At 41.6% G+C, this 18,096-nt stretch overlaps 1 protein-coding gene across 2 annotated transcripts in view; it reads left to right on the forward strand.

Annotated features, from left to right (window-relative positions):
- Positions 1–18,096, forward strand: part of SH3PXD2A (SH3 and PX domains 2A) — a 246,803-nt gene that overhangs the window by 225,823 nt on the left and 2,884 nt on the right. For both annotated transcript variants that reach the window (XM_039390702.1, XM_027738618.2), the window contains 3 exons: positions 9,356–9,473; positions 15,012–15,346; positions 16,216–16,265. In XM_039390702.1, the coding sequence (XP_039246636.1) occupies positions 9,356–9,473; positions 15,012–15,346; positions 16,216–16,265 (503 nt within the window). The remainder of the gene's footprint in view (positions 1–9,355; positions 9,474–15,011; positions 15,347–16,215; positions 16,266–18,096) is intronic.

Genomic DNA, 18,096 nt, shown 5'->3' on the forward strand with positions numbered 1-18,096 from the left:
GGTGCTCCAAAAGCCATACTGCAGCTTTCGCTGTTGTGTGTTGGAATCTGCATATTTGGCACTCTGGTAGAGAGAAGCTCCAGAGTTCAGATGTGGATTTCAGCTTGAGGGTATCTTGGAGCCAGGATTAGGCACCCTGGGAGCTGGAGGCCTAAGTAGCCAAGGGTAACTCTGCAGTCTGATTCTTCATTCTGTTGGGAAGATCACATCTGTTGTGGTTTAACTTTGGGCATATTTGTACTCAGTCTTTCCTACCTCAATAAGCACAAGTGGTACTTTCAGGGCCATTAAAATGGGTCGAATGCCAAAAAGCCATGGTAAGAGATGTGCGCGCTGGAAAAGTGCATAGTGGTGTGGAAAGATGAAAATCATTCCAGTTTTAGTCCCCTCTCTTCCTTGCAAGCAGTCCTTGATACTAAAGAGAGAGTTCAGAACTTTTGGGAGGTTTTGGTATTTCTAGGTGTTCTGAATACTATCAGTAGCAGCATTTTAAATTTTTTTTTTTTCTAACTTTCACTGATCTAACAGTGAGCGTGGCAGGGTGGGGGGAACACCTCGTCTTTAGGTGAAGCTGTGTTTGTAAAGCCTTCCAAACCAAGTACTTCTCCAGTGCATGTGAGTCATCTTTCCCAGAGTAAAGGAGGGTACCCCTTTCTATCTCCCCCTCTACTTGCAAAAGGATCCAAATGTAGTATTTGTTGCGCTTTAAAAAGGAAAGGTGCAGGACAAAGCACATTCACACCTCTGTGTAACTTTCAGATGACCTTCCTGAGGGCATGGATCCAAATGTAAGCACCAGAGATAATTCCCAGTTGAGGAAAAGGTGCCTTTTCCTGTTAAGGAGAGAATGTACTTTTAAAGTAGCAAATTTACCTTCTGGATTTGATGATGGTTCTACGTGCAGTCTCATATGTCTCAAGCGCACACAGCTTTTCAGTGACCCTTTAACTTTGTTTCAAATTATTATTGAGGAAACCAAAACAACAAGAGCAGCGTTCTTCCTACCGTAGCTTGACCCTGCAGCAACTGGAACTACCTTCAAAAGATGAAGTCTTGCTTTTCAGCCACCAAATACACCCTGAAGGCACCAAAAAAACCCTCATAAGCACACATGCTGGCTTATGAAAAAGAAGTTGTGCTTATTTCTGTACCCCAAGAGTTTGGGAGCTACTTATTTTGCTTTGTCAAACTCTGCCAGATGCTTCCTGGCAATTTTTCTGGGATAATTTGTGGGAATCAGTTTTCTAAACAATTTGTTTACTGGTGTCAACAAATACATCCTTTCATATTCATACAATATTGCAAACAAAGCTCCATAAAATATTGACACAGCATGACCAGTCCCTTAGCATAGTCAGCTGGTAAGACTCAAGAACCTAAGTTGCATTCCCAAGTTTTCACTCTTGCATTCTGATGCCCACCATCTGTGTGCAACTTCTCCAGACCTGCCCTCTGACCAGTGTCAGTGTCTTCCTTGGCAATTTTCCCCACCACAGGCTCCCCTAATCTCTTCCATTCCTGCTTTTTTCTTGCTTCATAACAGTTTCTTCCCTATTAGGCCCAAAAAGTGCTGGGGTTTTTTGAGTGTGTTGGAGAATATGTGCTTTAACTCAAACTAAATCTTAGCACTTGAACTTGCCACAAACTGTGGCATTCTATGATTCCGTCCAAGGTTTGGGGCACCCTCTTTGGCTGAGCTGCTTCTATAAGGTCTCTTCAATGCATTTCAGCCACAAATAGCCAGGCTGGCTAAAAGTAAGTTGTTTAATCTCACCAGAAATAGTAGGTTAGGGAGCTCTTACAAGAGCAGGCTCATTGGGAGTAAAGAAAGTGATTTGAATGTTTGGGCACAGGTTGGAGACAGTGGCTTCGTCCTCTGGCATAGCTGTAGCCTGTACAGACATCTATGCCTTTCAAACTGCAGTTGTTGAAAGTATGAGTCTCTCTGGGTGTCCAGCCTGCTGTTTCCTAACAGAGCACAGTTTATATGAGGTCAGGAGATATTTTCTCCCTTCTTTCCCTCCCATTCCAGCCCAAAAGACTTCCAACAAGGCCAAATTTGGGTGGGTTTGCAGGGAAATGACAGAATGCATGAAGTGTATGCACTCACCCCCCTGCCAACCTTCAAGTCCCTGCTCCGAAGTGCAGAAGAACTAGAGCTGTTAGAACAAGAGGTTGCCAGAATTCTTTAATACAAGCAAAACAGCTTCCCCTCCCCCACTTGGCCTCTTCCTTGGAAATAAACTCAATTAAACATTTTGGCTGAAATTCTTCCCACCCAGCGATATTCTGCTTGAGATAGTCCCTGCTGTTGGGTTAGTTCCGAGAGTTCACTGGAGTTTAAAAGCAAGCTGTAAAGGATGCTTCCCTTTATATTTACACTGGGGTACCACTAATTAGCATTTTTATCAACTAGGTCTGTGATAGAATCATTTTAAGGCCAGAACTGAAGGAATTAAGCATTGTTTCTGAAGGCCAGGATTTTCTAAGTAACTTGGTTATTAAAAACGCTGGAAAAGCCTGAATGCAGAAAGGAAGGATGTTTGCTTCCCTGTTACAGACCGCCTAATGGAGGAGAATTACTAGGGGTAGCATATGACTTATTTATTTCTATTCTTTACAAAGTCATTTGAAGAGGCTAAGCACCCCTGAACTTCAGATATTTGGAAGCAATGTTACTGGGTCTGTGAATAAGAAACATGAAAGACAAATTATTGAATATCATGGTAGTACTCCTTTTTTTTAAAGCTAAAAAAAACTGCAAAGAGAACAGCTGTAGTCTGTTTCTACAAAGAGAAACAGATGACTTTTGTTGCTGAACTTTTCTCTTTAAAATGGTCTGTGGTGTGCCCAGATCTAAGAGATTACATTGGTTTATGTTTCTTATGTAGTTGCAAAGCTTGCATTTTTTTTATGATAAATGTTTTTAAATGTGGTACATTTTCTAAACTTTTTCCTATACATTATGTGAAACTCCAGTAATACAAATACAGGTTGTGAGAAGCCTGAAAGTTTATAGTTTTCCTCGGTCTTGACACTCGTTAAGACCTGCAAGCTGCAGAGTTCATGTTTTGTACTGGGTTAAATAGTAATTCTAAATATGGATTTTTTTTTTTTTTTGGAACTTCCCCTGGCAGGGAACTTGGGATTTTTTTACAGGCTAATTTAATGGAAAGTCATTTGTGCTTTTACAGTTTGATTGGTAAAACTGGGGATTTACATGCCTGTCTTTTATGACAGATATCTGACATAAGTTTTTGCTGCTCTGTTTTGTGCCCATCCTGTTACAATGCAGGAAAGTACTTTAAATTATTCATACCAACAATATAGCAACATATGGGGTGAATTTTCTGCCAAATGAGCCTATTATTTAAGAGTAGCTCCTAGTACAAGGAATAAACTATTCATTGAAAGAGTTAAAGTTAGAACTTGGAACCTATAGCTCTTCCAACTGCTTGCCTATCTTAGGGAGAGCAGGACCTTGATGGAGAGAGCTGGACACTGTGTAAAGAGTAGGCAGCCATGTAACCCAGTGGTTTTGATAATTGAACCCTATCTTGAGTTGGTCTTGATACTGAAACCTCATGTCCTAGCCCAGGTGGGTGGTTCTGCAGCCAATTTTAGATCTGTGGAAAGAGCACTTGATCAATATTGGTAATCCAACCTGTCTTGGTCTGCTTGTACACCCTTACCCTTTCCTGCATCTCACAAGAGCTGTTCTGCCCTCTTTGACAGCCCCCTCATTACCCATGGGACTTCTCCCTTTGTTTTCACTCTTTTCCTGTTTGTCCTTGATGCTGATGAAACGTTTCTCACTCACAGAAAGGCTGTGAGTGACACTACTGTGTTAAATCAAACCAGCACAGAGCAGCTTCAGACTTAGTTTGTTCTTTCCTTTGGTTGTTTTTTTTTCTCCCTCTGTTCTCCAAGGAAAGTAGTAAACGTTTATTGCCTCTTGCTGGTTGAAGAAAGAGCACGCGCAATACTAAACTGTTTAAAAGAAATGTCGTTATTGTTCTTTTCTATCTGTTGACATAAGGTTTTCTGTTATTTCAAACAAAAAAGGTGGTGGTGGGGGGTAAGGACAAAGGCTGAAGAGCTCCTGTCTGCAGATGAACAGATTTGATAACCGTGGACAGTTATTTTCTCTGCTGCATATTTAGGCAAGTAAAACAAAGACCATGTTGAATTAATGCTCTCTGGAACAGGGAGACTTTTTCCAGAAGCAGGTCTGACAAAGGGGGGGTGGAGCGGAGGAGTGGGGGAGGGCGAGTGCAGACTGCTGACTGAGGGGAAAGTATTTTGAAAGAAAATTCTTCTGTGGTTTGGAAGATGTAGGTTTGGGGCTGTTGCATTTTGCTGAGAAATCATTAATTGGCTAATTTCTAGACCAGTTCCCCCCTACCCCCACCCCTGCTGGCATATCAAACAAGGATGGGGTCACGGAAAGTTGGGGGCATGTACAAGCACCAGCTGAGCAAAGGAAATTACTCCCTTATTTGGTTGGTTCCTGAAGTGCTGCAGATAACTTCTACACTTTTTAATGGAGGCAGAAAAGAGCAAACGTACAAAAAAGAGGTGAAGGAGAGGCATGTGAAATGGGGTGCTCAGAATGTGGAAGCAGAAATGTATGAGCACTGGCCATTTGCCTGGGAAAGATGACACTGATTATGCAGGGCTGGAAATGTGCATGGTATTTAAGCTGTTTCAAGACACGGTTCCTGTCCCAGATAGTTTACAGCCTAAACAAAGAGAAGGAGATCTGTGTATCAAAGGAACCTGGGCAAGTGGCAATTTGGCACGCATCTTATTGCGACCGAAGGGGTTTTCACAGTGAAAAATGATACTTATTTAGTATTTTTAAAAGCTTTCAGAGAAGGACTAAAACTAAGCTTGTTTGGTAAGGCAGGAAATCAGGGTAGGTAAGTCTTATTTTAGGAAAGATTTTGGAGTTTCAGGTTATTTGATACCACTGAGGAAGGAGCCTGCTCAGGCTGATGAGGCATCATAAGAAAGGCATGAGGCTGAGTGGGAAAAGATCACAGAATTTGGAGGAGTGGGAAATCTACATGAACATGTGAGAGTGTGTAGTAGGATATTAAAGCACGGTACAGCACACAGACTTTAAACTTCAGGATGGGACAGCTGAACTAGGTATGCGCTTGGTAGGAGCCTGGTTGAAGGGCCAGAGCACTGCTGTGCCAAGAGCCTTCAGCAAGAGCAGTGTACTGAAAGGCTGAGAAGGGAGCAGAGGAGGGAGGAGGTGGCTAAAGTGGCTGTGCAAAAGGGGTTGAAGGGATGGATTAGGGCTCTGGCAGTGAGGAGCAGCAACAGTAGAGGACTTTGAAAATGTTGGGGCAAGTCTATTACCTTGGTGATAGAGTAGGAGGAATCTGAAATAATCAGTGCCAAGGGAATCTGGAGGATTGAATAAGGAAGATTTGGAAAACGCTACTGAAACTCTATGTTACAGCTTGAGCAGTAAAACCATAGGTCTGCTTTCCTTGACCTGACAGTGAGTATAAATCCAGACAGCCAGAGGAGGGACCAAGTTGTCTTTTCAAGACACCTCATAACTTTCATGTGTAGTGTGTGTGTGCGCAAGTACACGTGTAAGATATGAAATTCTGGTTTGACAGTTGGGATTGGACAAGCCCCATGGGCTGTCAGGTTCAGTGTCTTGCTTTGTTAGTCAAGTAGGTACAATTTCTTCAGAAGCAAATGGAGCTTCATCTTAGCTCTCCTGAAGTTTCTCCTATGAGAGAACTCTTAAACTATCCTAGCCAGGTTTTAGATCCAGTTTTGCATGGGTTGCCTTGATTCTGTTTCCAGCAGTCTCAGAAATAGGACTCCTTCCTCAAAATTAAGTGAAGCTGCATAGAAACTGGCCTGCCTTGGTATAGAGAAGAGTTTTGTGCAGCATTTGTGTAACCACTGAAAGAACCGGCCTCATCGTTCCCAGCATTTTCCCTTTTTCACTGCAGATCTGCGATGAACCAAAACAGACTTAGGGTCATACCAACTTTTTCTTGGCTAGGTTGGCTTCACATTCATCTCATAAAAGAGACATGAACTGTGCAAACAGAGGTGACAGGTGCAAGGCAGGATGACAGAAGGAAACGGGAATGGTCTCTGCTACTGCAGCACTAGGCATGCATTCAAAAACTGTTTTCAAAGTGACTTTTACTTTTAAAGCTATTGCTATTTGTGTATAGGAAAGGCCTCAGCTTGGCAGAACGGTGTGATGTTGCTGGAGGAACACAAAATGGTTGTATTGTTGGTTTGGTGGGTTTCAGTCATTTTTTGGTTTTCTTTTTTTTCTATTCCTTTTTCTTCTTTTGTCTTCTAGTAGTTATAATACCAGTGACTTCCTTGTATCAGGCCTGTTGTGTACATCTGTACAGAACACACTGAGTATGTGGCTGTAATGCAGGGCATTGTGCGGCTCAATTCTTTTGTCCTGTATATGTGCACACCTTCCAGCTGGACAGCCAGATCTGTGCTATATTTTCTGGAGGAAATCTTTGTTGCTAGTAAAAGCACTCTCTGTAGTATTGTGGCCTGTTCCAAGGACATGGGTGCTGTCCTCTGCTGTCCACACTGTTTTCCCAGTGATCTACCAAAATTTGGCCCCAAACCTCTACTGCATTTCTCCTGGAGATTTCAGGTAGAACCAGAGTGAAATAGAAGCTTGCCTTTACTTGGGAAGGAGGAAAAGAAAGAGTAGAAAGATTGATAGAGAAGTGAGGCTTTGGAATAACTAGTGAACTGAGCACTGGGCTGCCGTGGTGTCTGGGAGGCACAGCTACAGCAGTGTGGTATGAGTTGGGTAGTACAAATAGTGCAAGAATTCTTGTTGTGCATATTTTAAATAGTGTCTGTGTCTGGGTAGGAAGGAAAATGACACATACTAATCCTTTCCTTCCAACCCAAGTAGGTTCCAGTTGGATAATGCATGATGTGACAGACCTGTATTGTAGCTGTTTGCCAAACAGGCTTTGCTTCTTCATGTGTGCCTTGTTCAGATTTACTAGTGCAGCTGAATTTCCAGCAGAGGAACCTTCATCACTTCAGCTGGGGAAGATGTCTTTGACCTGCAAATTAGCGGTAAAGAAATATAAGTGAAGTTTGCTAATTGACCTGTTAATACATCCCTGGATGTCACTCACTAAGAACAGAGGTGCCTCCTTGCCATTTTCTCCTTGAAGGGGAAATAGAACTTTCATCCCATTACTTCAAAAGTGCAGCCTCTAAGCTGGTGTGTGTGCTTTGTAGCATGTAGTAAAGTTTATTCTGCCCACTTGACTTCAACAAGTTGATGTAACAGAAGCTGCAGCTGGGGAATACAAATTATACTTTTGATAGCCTTTTTTATTTTTCCCCTGGTAATTCTTAGGTCAAAACTTAATGAACCAAAATTATACACTATTTTATTCTCTGTAGATCTGGGCATATAACTTTAATAGTAGGTCTGGGATGGTTCACTGGCTTGTATTTTATACTATTGCCTGTCACAGAAGCTGAATGAAACAAGCTTGTTATATCAGATTTGTCAGTATAACTTAGAGCAGTGTCGTTCTGCTGCCTGATGCTCTTCTGATTCTCTCATGAAACCATTTATCTGTGTTAAGTCTTTACAGTAACTTTACGTGTCAGTCATGAAGCATGAAATATCTTCTCTTAAAGACTTTTGAATAAGAACCTGATACGTTGAATTCTGTATCAGTCCTCTTAAGTGACACATCTACTGAAAGCTCTCCTGCTCCCTTCAGTAAATATTGATTTATACCAAGTGTCCACTGGCTAGAGATAATCTTTGAGAAACAAAACGCAATTTACACTTTGATTAAAAGAGGAGCTGTGTCTCCAGAATACTGTTTAAGTTACAAACTTCATGTATGTTTGAGGTACCACCAGCAGCACTGACAGAAACCAAACGTGTAATCCTGCAAATGGCTGTAATTTTTGCTGTTGAAGTACTTTGCGAGGGGAAATTGTAATGGTGGCTTCTTGGTTTTGATCTGTAGGCTTGAAAATAGAGCTGCTAAACAAAAACATTGTAGGACCTCCTTTTCTAAGTGGATTTTTAGCACTTTTGATTGTCTTGCTTCACAGAAGATCCTTTCTCTTCCCTCCCTACTTCCATGCACTCTCTTTTTTCTACTTCCCCTGTATAGGGAGGAGTCACCTGAAGGCTTTTCCTCTTGAAGAGCAGTGGGTTTGAGTTGAAAGCCACAGGACAGAAGATGTAAGCAATGGTGCTCATAGACAGGATAAGACAGTGGCAGTTCAGAAGAACCTTACCTGTGCATCCCAGTGCCCGGGTATTTGGATGAGGCTCCATCCTCCTCAATAACTCAGTGTTTGAATTTCTAGAGTGGATCATTCAGAGCCTCTGATGGGCGATATCACATGTGATGTGTGCAAGGCAGCAAGGTGAGAGCAGCAACAGGCAAAGCAGGAATCTCAGTACTGGGGGTAGAGTGCTGTGCTAGAGTGTCTGTTCTGCTCTGCTCCTTGGTTTGTTCTCAGCAAGTCTGCTTGCTTACCTCTGACCGGCAGGGAAGGGGATAGATGCTGGAGACGAATAGGGATGCTAAATTTTTGGCTCAAACACTGTACTTGAAATCCAGTCTTTGCTTTTGAAGTACATGTCTTAGTTCTGGCCCTCCTTTACCCGAGCCACACGTGCATTTCTCTGGAGTGAAGCCTAGCAAAAGCATGTTTGTGAAACACTTCACAACCCATGAATGCAAATGCTGTCAAATGCAAACCTCTTTTATTCTTTTGTCACGTTTTTTAATGTTGTTTCAAGCTCATTGCTGTAGACCTATGCTGCTTGGGAGGTGCAAGGAGAGCAGCATGAGGGCCAGCCCCTCTGAGCTGGGGAGATCTGTCCCGCTCGGGTTTCAGTAACACAATGCTTTGTGCAGCCATGTGCATGCACAAAGAGCCAACTGGCTGGAGCTCCTGTGGTGACGCTTGGCTGATTTGGCAGCCGGATTGATTCTGTCAAGTTACAGTATGGGAGTTAAGTCCAGCTTCAAATCCTCTCCCTTACCCGCTCAAGAAACTTGGAGGGGGGAGGAGAGGGAAGAAGGGGGGAAAGCTCTCTGGAGACTTTGTGTCATTATTGGCATGGAAACATTTTGTGATTATCAGCAGCAGGGTAGTGGCAAGAGGCTGATTATCTATCATGTCGTCAGCATAAATAACCAGCGGGCCCCTGAGCAGGGCTCCGCCTTTTGTAATGGCTTCACGTAATCACTGCACAACAGTTTAAAAGCAAGCAGTACAGAAAAACAGCTGGACTGATTCTGACCCTAACTGATGTTACCTTTTCTCCCCTCACTAGAAGAGAAATATGTCACTATCCAGCCGTACGCCAGCCAGGGGAAGGATGAGATTGGGTTCGAGAAAGGGGTCACCGTGGAGGTCATCCAAAAGAACCTGGAAGGATGGTGGTACATAAGGTAAAGAAGCTCTGCAGCCTGATCGTTACAGAAACTGTGACAATGAGCTTTTCTGATCATTCACTTAATGTTAGAGTTTAAATACTTCTGTAGCTGGGCAAGGAAGCCCAAATTGTTCATAATGCCTCTTGAAGAAACATAAAGTCTAAGGCGATACAATGGTGATTAAAGTAACACTACAGTGTCTGCAAAGGCTGTGGACTGTTCCAGTGAGGAAATGCCTTAACTTCTAGTTTTAGAGGGTTTTTTTCTTGCTTCAAGTTAAAAGCCCATATCTGAGTTAAGATCTGTGAGACCTAACAAGGCTTTCTGTTGTGTGTGATTTCAATGTGTTTCCAGTATAAGAGTTATTCTGCAACATGTTTAAATCTATTTATAGTAATGCTGAAAGACTGATTGTGATCTCTTGAGCTGTTTGGGGCAGGTAAGTGCTACTTTCAGGGATATAAGAGATCAGTTTGCTGGCTACAGCCCTCTTCCAAACTTACCAATGGTTTCAACTAATTTGCCTTAACTTCTACCTGTCAACATTAGATATTCCTAATGTAGAGGATTATATTCCAAAAGCAGGTAAAGTTGTTATTGGCTATCAAACTTTATTATGTATTTGGAACAGTAGTCTTAGCAGAGAGTTTTGACTTAAAAATCTCCTTTTTAAATGCTTATGGGGAAGAGTGTAGGTTAGATGCTGTCTCAATGATGTAAGGTGTCAGGGTAAGTACTTAATGAGAACTTTCTTCATCTGGGTTCACACAGCATTTAGATTTTAGTGCTCTTTCATGATTCTGCTCCTTGTCTTGTATCTTAGTGTGAATCTGGCAGTGCTGTGATATCCCATTTCTCTTTAAACAAGATGTGATACAATAGGTAGCTAAAAAATGAAGGTTTATCTCTCAGCACTGCAAAACATCTCTAGTCATCTTTTTCCATTCAACTTGTAATTACAGTGATTATTTTTTCCCCTTTCCCTCCCTAAGTCATAACTTGCTTTTGTTTGAATTCTGCTTAATTTATTGACTATGAATGAGGACTATGAAAATGCTGACTGAAGCAATGTTGTTGTTTTTCTTGATTTCCCTTACTTAGAAAGCTGATTTTTTTCTTCTATTTAATGGTCCCATAGAGCGAATAAGCTAATAAAGATAGCAGTGGAGCCAGGAAGGCACTCTAGATAGGAGGAACTCAAAAATGCCTGGGTTTGGTCAGGTCACATTTTTTTCTCCTTTAATCATCCACAGAAGTGGAATCCAAAGTTGCAGATAGGGGAATTGAGCGCATAGGTTTTCTGAGGGGAGAACCATTGCAAGACATCTCTAGTTTTTTTTTTTTATTTTCTTTCTGAAATGTAGCCTGGTTACTACTGCAGCTTTCCCTTTGATGTGTTAACACTTCTACAATAAGCAGAATTTTTTGTCCCTGTTTTCTCACACACTCTTTTGGGCCAACCCAAAAGCCACATTTTTTTGTATAGCAGAAGTGCCTTCTGCAGGATGGAGGCACTTGCTGCAGTGATTTACATGGCACCTTCATTCATGGCAATCTGCTAGAAGGACAGTGGATGCCCCAGCCACCCCATGATACTTGAGGAATGCAGCATGTGCTTGGCTTTTTTGTAAGAGACCTCAACTCGATTTTGAGTTGACAAACCCCTCTTCTTGTCGAAAAAATTGATTAGGTGCTCCCCATATGTGTGACAAGCATGTGGGGTGTCAACTATCATCCTCTCTGCTGCTCTGGAGCATTACACTACACTCTTGCTGGAGGATTAAACTCTTAGAAAAAGGTTTTTTTTTTCATGGGCAGCACTTCTGGAAACATTGATGTGATCCATCCCTGCAGGCTGGTCCTTTGCAGCCTGGGTAGCTGATCTTCAACTTCTTGTGCTGTTCATTGTATGTAAACTGCCCTGAGTACTGTTAGGTACCCCTCAGAGAAGGATTCCATTTCTGCAGAAATTCACTTTTCTGAGTATTGAGTGCCTTAGAAGGACCAACTCCTCCTGTCATGAGTGTGAGGGAAGAGGGAGCAGGAAGAGAATGCAGTTGACTCCTGCTGACTGGATAACAGACTGAGTACACTTCAATGTGTAGAAGTAAAAACAAATCCAGTAGTTTGCAATGGAATCCACCTTAAAGACATTAGCTTGTTCCACCTTAAATACGTAATTTCTCCAAATTCTTGGCCATGTGCTGATCCTCATTTCCTGTCCTTATTTTTTTCTTTTCTTTTCTTTTTTTTTTTCCTTTTTTTCCCCTAGCTTGCTTCCCTCTGGAGTAATTCCAGTGCTCTGGAGCTGGAAAGCAGATGTGACTCTCAGACTTACAGAGGCACTTCTGACTTTTTTTAACATTCCTATGGTTTTAATCCATTTTTTCCTTCATGTAAGATAAACAGGGAGGATTTTAGAATCAAGAAGGAACCAAATCACTGCACCTAATTCTGAAACCCTGTAGAAGCTAGAAGAAATATTGGTGTCTGTCTTTATTTTTTCCTGTGTGCACTATGACTCTTTAAAAAAAAAAAAAAAAAATCAGGACTCTGGGGAAATGAAAGAAAGGCTCTGACCTGGGATCCTTCTCACTGTTCTATTGCATGCAGTAGGTCTGCTTCCTGGTGTGCCCAAAGCTGGCATTAACATCCATCATTTAGATCTAACTTTGTATCTATTTCTGTCACCTGGAGGTAGTCTCATGGTGCCCAAGTGGACTTGACTGCAGGGCAAATAAGTACCAATATGCTAAGTATGGCTTTTGTTATTTGCCTGTATCTTCATTTTGTGGTTATTCTGAGCCTCAGCCCATGTGAATGAAGTGCAGCTGGGAGGTGTTAGCAGCACTGAAACGAGGAGGAATCTAGGATGGGGTTTGAAACATTTCCAGTAGCTTGTGAATATAAATGAAGGAAGGATGCTTGTGTTTCAACTCTTAGATATGAAATGAAGATCATTACCAGTCCAGGACTTCTCTGAAGCTGATTATGAGTTGCTTTAGTTCTTTCACCTATAAAATAAGGAGATACAGTAGTCTTCTAAGCTTATGTTTGCAAAGAGCTTTAGGATTACCAAAGTCAAGGACTAAAGTAAAAAATGTAAGCCTATTTGACTTACATAAATAGCTTTTATTTGTGATGTTGTAGAAATAAACTGGCAGATGCTGGCAACTTCTGCTCAGCATTCACTCCAGGTTGTATTGACTAACTCCAGGGAAGTAATAGCCTGCAAACAGCCTCCCTACTGAGGATATGTTGCTCAGTTATTAACTGTCCAGCTATTGCTGCTAATATTCATTGGGAGAAACTATGTGGGATCAGAGGTGTTTGAAGCAGTGGGGTTATACAGGCTGATCCAAATACATACAGTTGGCAGGAGAACTGACAAGCCAGAACAGAACCTGCCTGTGGCTGCCTTTCTGATCTTAAACACGTTAAGTCTCCCACAAACTAAGATGGATGTAAACTGTTTTTTCTTGCTGATTTTGCACAATCAAGCTCTGTTGAAAGTAACCTTTGGAACTGGACATTCCACAGCACATTTGTGAATCCACAGTGCATTGGCCACTGTGGCTTTCTCACAGATGAAGACCTTTACATCTATAGGTCATATAAACTTATAAAATGTCCTTTAAAAAAAAACTTTCTTGATGCACAGAAAGCATTGGTCAGTAGCTCTGCAAAAGAACTATCGACTGCAAAAGGGAATGAAGCCAAAAGTCTTCAGGGCTGGAAAATGGCACTAAGAGATGCCTTGCCACAACAGGAAACGTTAGCACATGTTGAGGCCTTTCTTCCTTTTCTTTTTTGGCTTGGTATGAGGCTTAGCAGAAAAAACTCAAAAAGGACAGGATTGAATAGATACAAATTGCATCTTGACATAGTATCACACAGTGGATGCTGTGTATCTGTTTGAAATCAAATCAAGTCATTACCATTTTGCTACTTCTTGTTAGTCTCCATGTGTCAAACAAAGCTCAGAGCTGTTGGGATGCTTTCCACCCCTCCGGAATCTTTGGAAAAACTTGTCACTAAACTCCCTGAGCAGGGGAGATCCCATATCTTTGCCTTCATGTGTGACAGAAGGCAGGTATCTAGGGAGAAGCAGCATCTCTAGTATCCTGGCTCATCTAGGGGACTGGGGAGGAAAAGGCAGGATTTTGGACAGAAAAGTCCTTGTAGTCATTGCTAGAAATACAGCATTTATATTTGCTTTTGTACAGGAACAGTAATGAAGTCTAGGGAATCAAATCTAAACTGTGTTTTCCTGTTCTCCCCATAAAGTCCCAGTGCCATTCAAGTGTCTGGATATGGTGAGGGAGGCCAGGATGTGACTTGATGAAGAAATCTCACCACAAACCTCAGAATCCACGTATTGTCATAACAAAGATGCTCACCTGCCAAGGAATGATTTCCTCATATCCCACATGCCCCGGTTCCTTCCTCTGCTGTCTAATGAGGTTCCATTTTCATTAAAGAGCCTTAAAGTCCTACTGTTTTAACCTTTGTATTTCCTGCAGATTTCCTGAGCACCAGAATTTTAATGGTGCCTGGTTTCCCACGTTCAGCTCAAGCGCCTGCTTTGGGTATCTTGAGAGATTAAAGAGAGAAAGGTTTCAGTGACTCACTCTGTAGCAAGTTAGGATTTCATTAGGGAAAGCAGAGTTCATCCACGTGGTCCTCCCTGGAGTCTGATTGTAATCTGAAATCCCTGCTGAGGTGTTAGGAATGGCAGGAGTTAGAAAAAACATCTTCCCCAAAGCCAAGTTGTGGAAGAATGACTTCAGTTTGAAGTGGAGCATGATCAGCTCAGTCTGGTGTTTCGGGAACACATACTGGATTCAGGTGTCTGTTCAGATTTCCCAGTTTATTTCTTCAAATAGCCTCTAGCTTGTTCAGGAAAATGAATCTCCATTGAAGCCTTTTTCCCTTAGTCAAATTGTTTCTTGATCTTGCAGTGCTAGAAGAAGCTATAGTACTTTAAGGGTCCCATGTTCTCCATAAGAGAAAGCTGGTCATACAGAACAGGGAGTTATGGAAGGAGGGGCAGTGTCCATTATAATTGCAAGGAGGGAGGCTTGCACAAGGGTTTTATAAACTGCAGGCACCGAGTCTCTCTACTGGGCTCTGTACACCCTTTTTTAGCCTTTTCCATTTTGAGTTGCTATTAGGAACTATAAAAACTATTAAAATATTTTACTCACTAGTTTGCTTTTTTGCAGTATGGGAAAATACTGAGTTTACCTAGTCTTGTCAAAGGGGGGGCATAAAACAAACTGGTGAAGGACTTTACCTTGTGAGTAACTGTATTTCTTGTCCAGAAAGACTCCTTCCTTAGTGTGATTAGTGGCTTTTAACTCCACAGTTCACCACTAGCTCAGCTGACTTTGACATGTCCAAGCAATAGGTAATAAATTGAGACCACAAAAATCTTATTTGAGAACTGCAAATTTTGTTTGTTATCATCCATCACTTTTGCTTTAGCTGTTCTACTTGAAATGCGTCAGAAGGCTGTGTTTGATGTGGTGATGTTTCCTTTTGCATCTGCAGGTATCTAGGCAAAGAGGGCTGGGCCCCAGCTTCATATCTGAAGAAGGCTAAAGATGATCTTCCATCTAGAAAAAAGAACTTAACTGGGCCAGTGGAAATCATAGGAAATATCATGGAGATCAGTAACCTGCTGAACAAGAAATCATCCACTGACAAGGAAGCTCAAGTAGAAAATGAGACTGCAGAAACACATATCACCAAGAAGGAAATCAGTTTGCCCATCCTGTGCAATGACTCTAATGGCAATGCCATGATGACCTCAGACAAGCAGGTTTCCAGACTGGCCCAGGGATCCCCAGCCATAGCAAGGATAGCACCACAAAGAGCTCAAATAAGTAAGGCAGAAAAGTAGTCTGGGTTTTCACGGGCTTGCAATGAATTTTATTCTCTACCTTTCAGGGCTGGCATTGCCTGCTAAGGTCCCACATGTCCTGGCCTTATAGCCAAGTCCACACAAGCAGACCTTTGCACTGTCTATAGATCTATCTACAGGGACTCCAGAATGTGGTCCTTCAATCGTAGCGATAAAATTTGACTTCATTTTATACAAGGGCTGGATGGTGGCTCTTTAACTTACCCTGCATGTGTTTACTTTGTTATTTTTTCCCAGAGAAGACTTTTTGTTCCTTTTGAACACTCTAAAATGTGCTCCTACCCCAGAAATGCAGATGATGTGATGGTGTATTCAAGTCAAGGAAAGAACCTGTGTCTTCTCTTGTATTTGTTCTGCTGTTTTTCTGAGGGCAAGTTGCTATAATGTTTTTACTACTTCATCTGCAAAATGCAGATGCTGACACTAGTCTGTGCAAGGAATGGCTAAATACTATGATAGAGGACAGTGTGAGTGTTATTAATTTACTGGATTATTTTTACTGCTGGGGGGGAAAACTAGGTATTAAGCCAGTTCTTTGCTGGCCAGTCTCCAATGGAGCTGGTCAGTTCCAGCAGAAAATACAATCCACTACTTTCTGGCAGTGATTTCCTCGTAAATTTACTGGCTTAGCTGAGATGAATAGCTAAGCTACCTTGGTATTTCTAATATACCCTCATAGTTTCCTATCTTGTTTCATGGAGATGCCTTAAATATTGCAAATACTGACTTCTAATATTCTCAAACTGTGTAACAGCAGAGAGCTGCTGGAAAATGTGCTTAGCAGTACTTTCAAAGCTAAATAAACTCTCCTTTTTGCCCTTTCCTGCTCAGGTTCTCCAAATCTAAGAACGAGACCGCCCCCACGAAGAGAATCCAGTCTGGTTTGTATTGGTTTATGGTATATGTTAGCAGTGGGGTAGGTGTCTGGGTGCTTTGTGAGACTTTCTGCATCTCTACAGGGTGTGGGGGTATCTGAGAGATCCCTTATTTGCATGCCTGTTCATTTAATTGTTTAAGTATTGAGCAAAACTCTCATCAAAATGTTGATTGGGGATTTCTCTTATTCAAAATGCTGCCCCAAATAATCAGATCTGAAGGGAGAACTTACTAAGGCTCATGTTCTGTACATGGGCATTAAAGCTTGTTTGGCTGACTCAGAAGGTTTTAAGTTCCTCCTAGTGTCTTTGGTCCGGACTGATTTTTTTGACATTTTCTTGTCTTAAGCAACTGGGAATGTATCCCCCTCCTCCCATTGCTACCGTCTTTGAGGTGGCTAAGATTCACTCTTGTGTGTGTTTAAATGCTTGGAATCTTATGGAAGGATGTATGCTATAGTAATGAGACCTCCTATGATTTCTTATCCTCCAAGATGGAATTCTGGAGGTTTGTACTAATTGGAGATTAGAACTGTCATCTTCAGATAGGAACTACTCAGTGTATTTGCACAAAAGTCATGCTAATAGCTTGTTTATCTAGGCAGCACATAGTGTTTAATCTTTGCTGTACCCTTTATGAGCAGTATGTGACTTGTAATTTTTCTGTGTCATCTCAAATGCTTCTTAAACTAGATGAATAGCATATTAGCATTTTCTTCCTATTTTTCTTTGCATTATTTTCAATTAGATTTGTTTTGGTGAGACTACGACACTTAATCCCATGCTAAAAGTAACAGTGATATTATATGTGAAACTCTGAACATATCTGCTGTTTCCAATTATCTTCATTTAATCCAAACCATCCTATTATCTGAAGGCATTTTATTATAGTGTGCTTCTGCCGTATTTCAGCATTTATAGTGCAGAAACATCCAATTATAACATTGTTAGACACGGTTCCTAAGGTGCAGAGATGCATTCTCTGAGAAATGCTACATGCTGTGCGTGATGAAACATCAACTGTTAGTTACAAGGGTATCTTAGAAATGGAGGAGCATGAGAATAAAGCACAGTATGCAGCTCGCCTTTCTCCAGTTAACGTCTTAGGATTATTTTGTGTCTTTGGCAATCCTGTGTCTGTGGATGCTCTGACCTGTGGTCAGGAGATCCTGACACAACTGCAGTTCTTTCATAGAACTCCAAGCAGTGAAGTGTAGAAGCTGTGAAGCTTCACCATCATCTAGTTGTCCTGTAGATGAGCCCTATGCACTGAAAAGCTTTCAATATTGAAATTACTGAAAGGACTTTTATCCCATTTATCACCTTAAAAATAATTGTAGCAAACTCTAAAATGTAACAGCTTAATGTAGAAGCTTTTAGAGTCTGGTATGCTGCCAGAATGGCTGTAAATAGCAGTGTCCCACTTCTCATAGAGCCTTTATAAGCCTCTATGTGTTGGGATTGAATAGAGGTTCTGGGTCTGTAACAGGGAAGAACTGGATCCTATAGTAGAGTCCTTCCCTTCTTCTAGCACTCTAGCTGAGCAAAGCTCTTCATAGGGGTCTGTGATATTATCCTTGTTTCTTGATACAATAGGTGTCCATTAACTCATATCACTGACTAATTCAGATTGTTTAAAAATCCAGCAGCAGATTAAGAGCAATAATTTATTGGGATTACATTTAATGATAGGCAGAATCTATTAGCAGCCTGTTGCAATGCAATTTTCTGCAGCTGTGCAAGTTATCCAGAGCCGAGTCTTTCTGGACAAAAATCTCAGCATAAAAGGGCTGCTGTTACTGTGAGTGGAATGGCTGCTCACACTTTATGGCCCATG

Source organism: Pipra filicauda, unplaced genomic scaffold, assembly GCF_003945595.2.
Source record: "Pipra filicauda isolate LSUMZ 115617 unplaced genomic scaffold, ASM394559v2 scaffold85_size2586006_pilon, whole genome shotgun sequence".
Lineage (NCBI taxonomy): Eukaryota > Metazoa > Chordata > Aves > Passeriformes > Pipridae > Pipra > Pipra filicauda.